Source organism: Pan paniscus, chromosome 19, assembly GCF_029289425.2.
Source record: "Pan paniscus chromosome 19, NHGRI_mPanPan1-v2.0_pri, whole genome shotgun sequence".
Classification (NCBI taxonomy): Eukaryota; Metazoa; Chordata; class Mammalia; order Primates; family Hominidae; genus Pan; species Pan paniscus.
In genome coordinates, this window is record NC_073268.2 from 21,968,681 (window position 1) to 21,977,949 (window position 9,269).

Genomic DNA, 9,269 nt, shown 5'->3' on the forward strand with positions numbered 1-9,269 from the left:
GATGGAGTCTCCCTCTGTAGCCCAGGCTGGAGTGCAGCGGCACGATCTTGGCTAACTGCAACCTCCGCCTCCTTGGTTCAAGCAATTCTCCAGCCTCCGCCTCCCTAGTAGCTGGGACTATAGGCACCTGCCACCATGCCTGGCTAATTTTTGTAGTTTTAATAGAGCTGGGGTTTCACCATACTGGTCAGGCTGGTCTCGAATTCCTGACCTCAGGTGATCCACCCACCCGCCTCGGCCTCCCAAAGTGTTGGGATTACAGGCGTGAGCCACGCCGCCCAGCCCTTTTTTTTTTTTTTTTAACAGGGTCTCACTCTGTTGCCCAGACTGGAGTGTAGTGGCGCGATCTCGGCTCACCTCCGCCTCCCAGGCTCAAGCGATTCCTCTGCCTCAGCCTCCCAAGTAGCTGAGATTACAGGCGCGCGCCACTACCGCCCGGCTAACTTTTTTATTTTTAGTAAAGACGGGGGTTTCACCATTTTGGCCAGGCTGGTCTTGAACTCCTGACCTCAAATGATCCACCAGCCTCGGCCTCCCAAAGTGCTGGGATTACAGGCGTGAGCCACCGCGCCAGGCCTATCCCTTATAATAGTTTTTAATTTGAATAAGGTTTACTATGAATAAATAAATCACAGTCGGCTTGATCCCAAGAGCACAGACGTTCCTGGTGCCCCTTTTCGTGCTCTCCCAGCTTGCGCCACTATGGCCCTGGCCCTTTAAGGCTGAGCGCGAGGCCCCGCCTCGCCCGGCGCCCCGCCCCTCCCGCTGGATCCCGCAGCCGCGGCTCTTCCCGACTCGTTCCGCCTTCCCCAGCTGTGCACTCTACATCCAGCTGTGCGCTCTCGTCGGGAGTCCCAGCCATGTCCTCCGAGAGAGAGGTAGCCGAGGCAGCGACCGGGGAAGACGCCTCTTCGCCGCCTCCGAAAACCGAGGCAGCGAGCGACCCCCAGCAGCCCGCGGCCTCCGAAGGGGCCGCAGCCACCGCCGCCTCGCCGCCACTGCTGCGCTGCCTAGTGCTCACCGGCTTTGGAGGCTACGACAAGGTGAAGCTGCAGAGCCGGCCGGCAGCGCCCCCGGCCCCTGGGCCCGGCCAGCTGACGCTGCGTCTGCGGGCCTGCGGGCTCAACTTCGCAGACCTCATGGCTAGGCAGGGGCTGTACGACCGTCTCCCGCCGCTGCCTGTCACTCCGGGCATGGAGGGCGCGGGTGTTGTGATCGCAGTGGGCGAGGGAGTCAGCGACCGCAAGGTGAGCGGGTTGCGTAGGGCAGGGCAGGGCTGCGCAGGCCACTGGGCAGTGGGGCACGAGTGGGCGGGCGCCGGGGGTGTGGCAGGGCGGGAGAAACTGGCGCGGACCTGGGTGCACGAGCGTGGAAAGCGTAGCCAAGGAACTTGTGTTTGGGGGCTCCTGGAGAGCGGCATTTATGTGGGGAGGGGAGACGAAATTATCGCCCCTTCCCCAACCATTTTTAGTTGTGGCCGCCGCCCAGAAGCTGTGTTGGTGGGGGGGAAAACAATAAGGTGCCCATGCGCATGCGCACAACCACACTACCGTCCCCACCCCCCCCCCATTAAAACCACACCTGTACCCCTACCCACCAAACACTCTCTGGGTAGTTGTGGTCTGTGATTATGAGTGATGGTTAGTGCCCCCTTTCCCCGAGGGAGCTTGAGGGGCTATGTCGTCGGGGTTGGGCGGGGGCACAGCGGCCGTGCCAGAGTCCTGGTCACATGCAGCCCCGTGGTCTGTGGGGGTGTGAGGCGGCCCCTCCCAAAGCAAGGCCAAAGAGACGAGACACGCCCATCACGGAGGAGAGAGAGCCTTTGCTACCCCACCGCCACCAGCCTTACACGCCGATCTGATTTTGGGGTGGGGGAGGCGGGATTGGGTCATCCGATCTTTGTCTTGGGCTCTGTGTCTCCCGTGACTGCAGTATCTCCTCCTCCTGTGACTCAGCCCTCAGCCATCGGGCCACGACCCGGGGCTGCCCTTGGGAATGCCTGGGGCGGGGAGTGGAAGGGGGGACCCACCTCTGCCTTCCTCCTGCAGAGGACCCCCAGTTCAGAAACCCCGGTGCCAGGGGTTTGGACTGGAACGGAGAGGTGTGGCGCCTTGAACTGGTTGGCCAAGTCTGCAGGCCTGTTTCTCCTTCTCATTTATCATTAATCTTGGCCACAACCCTGGACACCAGAGAGCTCAAAATGATCAGCTTTTTGAGAGACCTGGGATGAGGCCTCAGCACGCCATTTGTTTAGAGGTTTCTTTTTTTTTTTCTTTTTCTTTTCTTTTTTTTTTTTTAGACGGAGTTTCGCTCTTGTTGCCCAGGCTGGAGTGCAATGGCGCGATCTCGGCTCACCGCAACCTCTGCCTCCCGGGTTCAAGCGATTCTCCTGCCTCAGCCTCTCGAGTAGCTGGGATTACAGGCATGCGCCACCATGCCTGGCTAATTTTGTATTTTAGTAGAGATGGGGTTTCTCCATGTCGGTCAGTCTGGTCTCGAACTCCCGACCTCAGGTGATCTGCCCACCTCGGCCTCCCTAAGTGCTGGGGTTACAGACATAAGCCACTGCGCTCGGCCAGGAGTTTCCTTTTTAAATCAGACCCCTCAAAGAGAGGCCCCTCAGATGCAGCCTCTTGCAGACCTGCCAGCCCGATTCTGGAGCCAGGTTTGTTGGATTCATCCTGTATGCAAACAGCTTCTCCTTAAGGCTTTCCTCTGAATTCAGCTCTGGCCCCACCCTCAAACTGACTTCTAAATGATCCCACTCTTGAGCAGGCGTCTAAGAGGAATATTTTCGGGAGGTAGTTGTAGTTCATGTTACTGCTGAAGGCCACCCACCTCACCTCCCCTCCATACACTTTCCGCCTGGTAAATACAGGATATCCTGTACAGGGCAAGAATCTGATGTAAGAGCCTGGATTCTGCGGGGAGGGCCCTTCCTTCTCTCTCTCCCTCCTCCTCCCTCCTGGTGTCTGGGCTGGGGAGGGGTCATGGCCCTGATTTGGATGGCCTGAGGGTTAGCATGAGCCAGGGTAAGTGAGACTTGTTCTGGGTCAAATCTGGGACTGGCCATGACCCTAAATGACCAATGCACTCCTCGCAGCTCTCCTGGGTTGTTCTGTATCTGCTAGTCCTGAGTCCCTGGGTGGAGGGCTTCTGTTCTTGTTCTCCAGACCTCATCTCAGGCCAGAACTTGGAAGGAAAGACCCCAGCATGCCCTCAGTTCTCGTATTCAGTGGAGTGTGGGGGCTTGAGGACATGAAAAAGGGCGTAAGTGGCAGTCCCATCCCCCTTCCCCATGGACCCTAACTCTTGTTAATATACAGAATTCCCATCATTCCTGGCAGGGATCAAGACAGACCCGGATTGCCCCAGAACAGCACCCACACCTCCCTCTTCATGCTCTTCAGAGAGCGCAGAGAAGTCTTTTCTCCTGACGCTCCCTCCTTTTCCCTGCCCTTCCCTTGACCCCACTTGCTAAGCTAGAGAGAAAGGTTCTGTTATCTTTGTCCCCTTTCCCTCCTGCACAGAGGCTCTCGTGGGGGTGGGGGGGAAGCCTTTTACTGCTGCGTAGGCCTCTGTAGCCCTTCTTTTCTGTTGCCCCTCCTGCACCATCTCTGAGTGAAGGTGTTTTCTGGGCTCCCAGTGCTGGCTCAAACACACTTCTCCCGAGGTGACCACACCCTGCTGTAAGCGCTCAGAGAACTTTGCCTGCACTTTGGTATGGCCCTGACCACACAGTGCTGTCTTCTTTTGGTTAGTTGTGTGACTTCCTTGCTGCTATTATATTATTATTATTATTATTGTTAGCTAACATTATTAAGTGCTTATTATGTGCCAGACATTGTGCTAAAATTTTTTTTTTCCATTTGGAAAAATTGCCCTAATTGACAGATAAGAAAACTGGAGCTGGAAAACTGGAGCTCAAAAAGATTAAGTAATTTTTATGCATCCGAAGTCACACAGTCAGTAAACAGTTGAGACCGCTTTTGTAACCACAGCAGTTTGATCTCTTCCATAATACTTCATGCTGCCCTAACTGTAAGCTTCTTGCATTCAGGGATCTTACACAATAGTGACATGTAAGATCTGTAAGAAGATGATAAGGATAGTATCTGCCTCAAAGAACTGATGTAAGGGTTAATTAAGCATTATATATAAAGCACTTGAAATCGGACTCGGCCCTCAGTCAGCACTCAGTTAAGGTGAGTTGTTATTGTTGTTGATGATGATGTTATTATTATTATTACCATGACTATTGCTGCTTCTCCTGCTACTTCATTTGGAAGAAGGTGGCCTTGTACCTAGGGGAAAATCAGTAAATAGCCTGTGGGTGAATGAATGAGTGACTGAATGATACTCTTCTGTTTTTCAAGGCAGGAGACCGGGTGATGGTGTTGAACCGGTCAGGGATGTGGCAGGAAGAGGTGACTGTGCCCTCGGTCCAGACCTTCCTGATGCCTGAGGCCATGACCTTTGAGGAAGCTGCTGCCTTGCTCGTCAATTACATTACAGCCTACATGGTCCTCTTTGACTTCGGCAACCTACGGCCTGGCCACAGCGTCTTGGTACACATGGCTGCAGGTGACAGGTCCCCTCACTTTATCACTCCTTACCCCACCCAGATTTCCTTCCAGGCCCCTTCCCTGCAGCCTGTCTGGGTTGTTGTCATGGCAACACCAGGCTGCCTTGGCCTGTGGCTCCCAGAGGCCTCTGCTGTGTAGTTGCCGTGGTAACATTCAGGCACCAGGTCTAGTCTGGTGTGCTATCCTTAGCAACGTGCCCTCACCCCACACCCCCACCTCTCTAGCTACCTTCCCCACCACTTCTCAGTCATGGAAATTAGACACGGCCCTAAAATGAGCGTAGGCAAAATGAAGGTGACAGGCTGAGTCCCTGGGAGGCTAGAATGGAGTGGTTGGTGGCCAGGGCAACTCCATATCCCCTGCTTATGGGTGTCTTGCTGCAGGGGGTGTGGGTATGGCTGCCGTGCAGCTGTGCCGTACAGTGGAGAATGTGACAGTGTTCGGAACGGCCTCGGCCAGCAAGCACGAGGCACTGAAGGAGAATGGGGTCACACATCCCATCGACTATCACACGACTGACTACGTGGATGAGATCAAGAAGATTTCCCCTAAAGGTGGGGGGCATAATATGGGAGGGGGTAGGGAGGCACAGGACAGGGAGGGGAGCTCCAGATCTGTGGATCCTAATGTTGTTCTTGGGTTCCCCTACTCTATGACAGGAGTGGACATTGTCATGGACCCTCTGGGTGGGTCAGATACTGCCAAGGGCTACAACCTCCTGAAACCCATGGGCAAAGTCGTCACCTATGGTGAGTTAGTGGGCCAGGGATGGAGAGAGCATGTGAGGGCAGGAGGGAGGGTCTAAGGGGTGGGATATAGAGGCCAGGGCTTTTGAATGAAGAAGGGGTAGGGACTCAGGTGCTCTGTAGACGATCAGGGTTAGGAATGGTCCTGTATGCTGCATTCAGATTGCTGACTCTTGGGTAGCAGCTCTTTTCATTCTCTGTCACAACTTTTCATATGAGTGATAGTAAATTCTACATTCTTTTTTTTTTTTTTTTTGAGACAGAGTTTTGCTCTTGTCGTCCAGGCTGGAGTGCAATGGCATGATCTCGGTCAGTGCAACCTCTGCCTCCTGGGTTCAAGCGATTCTCCTGCCTCACCCTCCCGAGTAGCTGGAATTACAGGTGTCTGCCACCACGCCCAACTAATTTTTGTATTTTTAGTAGAGGCGGTGTTTCACCATGTTGGCCAGGCTGGTCTTGAACTCCTGATCTCAGGTGATCCAGCCGCCTCAGCTTCCCAAAGTGCTGGGATTATAGGCGTGAGCCACCACGCCTGGCCAAATTCTACATTCTTGTTTGGGGATTATTCTTGAACAACCAGCCTGCCTTCTTTCTGTCCTACCTCCCTGAGCATCTTAGGCAGGGTGCATTTTCATTTAAAAAAGTATTTCATACAACAAAATAAGCCAGGCATGGTGGCTCATGCCTGTAATCCCAGCACTTTGGAAGGCCAGGGCAGGCGGATGGCTTGAGCCTAGAAATTCGAGACCAGCCTGGTCAACATGGTGTAACCTTATCTCCACAAAAAATACAAAAATTAGCCAGGTGTGGTGGCACTGTACTCCAGCCTGGGCAACAGAGCGAGACCCTGACTCAAACAAATGAACAAACAAGCAAATACATAAAGATTAGAGCAATTTTTTTTTTTTTTTTTGAGACAGAGTATTACTCTGTTACCCATCCTGGAGTCCAGTGGTGCAACCTCGGCTCTCTGCAGCATCCACCTCCCTGGTTCAAGCAGTTCTGCCTCAGGCTCCTGAGTAGCTGGAATTACAGGTGCCCATCTCCACGCCTGGCTTTTTTTTTTTTCTTTTTCTTGAGACAGAGTCTGGCTGTCACCCAGGCTGGAGTGCAGTGACACGATCTCGGCTCACTGCAACCTCCACCTCCCGGATTCAAGCAATTCTTCTGCCTCAGCCTCCCAAGTAGCTGGGACTGCGGGCGCATGCCACCATACCTGGCTAATTTTTGTATTGTTGTGGGTTTTTTTGTTTGTTTGTTTGTTTGTTTTTTTGAGACGGAGTTTCGCTCTTTTTGCCCAGGCTGAAGTGCAGTGGTGCGATCTTGGCTCACTGCAACCTCCGCCTCCCGGGTTCAAGCGATTCTCCTGCCTCAGACTTCCTGAGTAGCTGGGATTACAGGCATGTACCACCATGCCCAGCTAATTTTGTATTTTCAGTAGAGACGGGGTTTCTCCATGTTGGTCAGGCTGGTCTCGAACTCCTGACGTCCGGTGATCCGCCCACCTCGGCCTCCCAAAGTGCTGGGATTACAGGCGTGAGCCACCGTACCCGGCCAACACCTGGCTAATTTTTTATTTTTTAGTAGAGACAAGGTTTCACCATTTTGGGCAGGCTGGTCTCGAACTCCTGACCTCAAGTGATCCCCCCCACCTTGGCTTCCCAGAGTGCTGGGATTACGGATGTGAGCCATAGCACCCAGCCCCTAGAGCAATTTAAAGTCAGCCAGGGTTGGTTTGGGTCTGGTAACCAGCAGTTTGAGAATTATCCAATCACTCCCTGGCACTGGTGTGGAGAATTGCAAGGGGATCACAGGGAACAGAGAGCACAGATGCAGACACAGAGGGATGTGCCTGGGGGGGTTCACAGGCTATGTCACCTTGTCCTTCAGGAATGGCCAACCTGCTGACAGGCCCCAAACGGAACCTGATGGCCCTGGCCCGGACATGGTGGAATCAGTTCAGCGTGACAGCTCTGCAGCTGCTGCAGGCCAACCGGGCTGTGTGTGGCTTCCACCTGGGCTACCTGGATGGTGAGGTGCAGCTGGTCAGTGGTGTGGTGGCCCGCCTCCTGGCTCTGTACAACCAGGGCCACATCAGGCCCCACATTGACTCAGTCTGGCCCTTCGAGAAGGTGAATGTGAGGACTTTGCAGGGAGGGCTTGGGTAGGACTCATGAAGGCTGGGGTCCCAAGGGGCAGATTCCTGGGGAAGAGGAGGGCTGCCTGCATCACACTGGCTCTTGTTGGATGAGGGTTGGATAGCACTGGGAGCCGCATCTTTCCTTCCTCCCCAGGTGGCTGATGCCATGAAACAGATGCAGGAGAAGAAGAATGTGGGCAAGGTCCTCCTGGTTCCAGGGCCAGAGAAGGAGAACTAGGGCAAGTGGCTGTGAGACCCTAGAGACCAGCGAAGGGAGAAGTTGGGAAGCTACGTTCTGTTGGCCACCAGACTTGCATTTCAGCCTCTGTCATAATGCTCTGCCCTCCCTCCCCCGAAGGTCTCTGTGGTGATGACCGCTCTCCCCTGCCCCTCCCCGCTTCCTGACCTCTGAAGAGGTTGGGAAGTGACCATTTGGATGTCTGGGCCCTGCCAAGGCGACAGGGAGGGTCAGAGGGAGGCCGGCTGCTTCCTGCCCCCACCCTTTCCCCGGGCCTGCTGTGCTGCTTTTGTGCCAAGGTTAGCCAGTCCCCCCCTGTTGTGTTCCATGTGCTTTCACCTCTGCCTCATCTTTCCTCCCGTCCCTGCCCCGCCACCTCCCCAAAGAATTGAAACGTCAGCTCAGGATATGGGGCCAATCTCTGTGAGTCCAGCATGTACTTGTCTGTCCCTAGTGTCCCTTCAGCCTGGACTGACCAGTGCCCACCTCTGGGCTTGACCAGTTCCCAATCTCGTCCTCTGTCCCCAACTTCTTAAGCACAATTGGGCTTCTTCCATCTCCAGGTTTTCTGCCATTCTTAACCAAGGCTGCCTCTTCCAACAGGGTGGGAATCAGACCTACTCCCCTAGGTCACAACTCTGGGAAGGATACAAAGCCCCCACCCTTCACTGAGTTCTCTGGATTTGTTCTCAGTGCCTTAGCAACGAAAACCTGTGCTTGTGTGTGTGTGGCGGCGGGGAGGGAGGATCCTGTCTCCCACCTCCTTCTCCTCCCCTGTACTCCCCAGTGCCTTCCTTGTTCTGGTGGAGCTGGGGTTTCGCTCCTCCCCAGTCCCACAACACTGCCAAAAATCTGTGTATGTGCCATTGGGTAAGGCAGCCCCGAGCCTCCTGGGGAGGCAGGGCAAAAACAGGTGCCCTCATCGTGGTCTGTGCCATGTCCTGTCTCTATGGTGGTTGAGGAGAAAGGCGGGGAAGCTTCCTCAGCCTTGCAGATATGTGTGGCATTTACTAGCCAGAGCTCTGAAAGGCAGTGCTGTCTGTTTCTTGTACTGGGACCAAAGTAAAAATCCAAGCACATTCCCCTTGCAGTTAGGGGAGGCCCTACTGCCTTCTCAAAGCAGAGAGGCAGCTTATCAAACTCAGCCCAAAACTTTGTTTACATGGGTGGGGAGATGGAGCAGGGAAGTACAGAGTGGGATGGTCAGGACCTGGGCCATTGCAACCAAAATGGGGACTTCCTGGGTAGGGAGGTCGCTCCCTCTACTCACTGAGCTAGGATTAGGGAGGGTTATTGCCCCAACCATTGCAATGGGAGGTGGAGGGACAGGCTCAGCCTCCTCATTGTCTAAATGAGGCCTAAATGTGTGAAGTGCGATTTCTGCTTTTGTGTACCCCACCACCCCATTACCACAGCTGCCTTTGTGTTTGTGTCAATAAAAAGCCAAACCCTGGGTCCTGCTTGTTGCCTCTGAGAGTGGAGGGAAGGTGAGCTCCTGGAAGGCTAGTGCTGCCAGCAGAAGATCTGGGCTGCTTCCTGCCCCCTGCCTCTTTCCATGC

General features: G+C 54.4%; 1 protein-coding gene across 1 annotated transcript; it reads left to right on the forward strand.

Moving 5' to 3' along the window:
- Positions 1–635: 635 nt before the first annotated feature.
- On the forward strand, positions 636–9,163 carry VAT1 (vesicle amine transport 1). Its single transcript, XM_008966518.6, has 6 exons — positions 636–1,247; positions 4,377–4,584; positions 4,970–5,140; positions 5,246–5,335; positions 7,223–7,464; positions 7,627–9,163. The coding sequence occupies exons 1-6, from the start codon at positions 861–863 to the stop codon at positions 7,708–7,710; spliced, it is 1,182 nt and encodes a 393-aa protein (XP_008964766.1). The 5' UTR covers positions 636–860; the 3' UTR covers positions 7,711–9,163.
- The last annotated feature ends 106 nt before the right edge of the window (positions 9,164–9,269 follow it).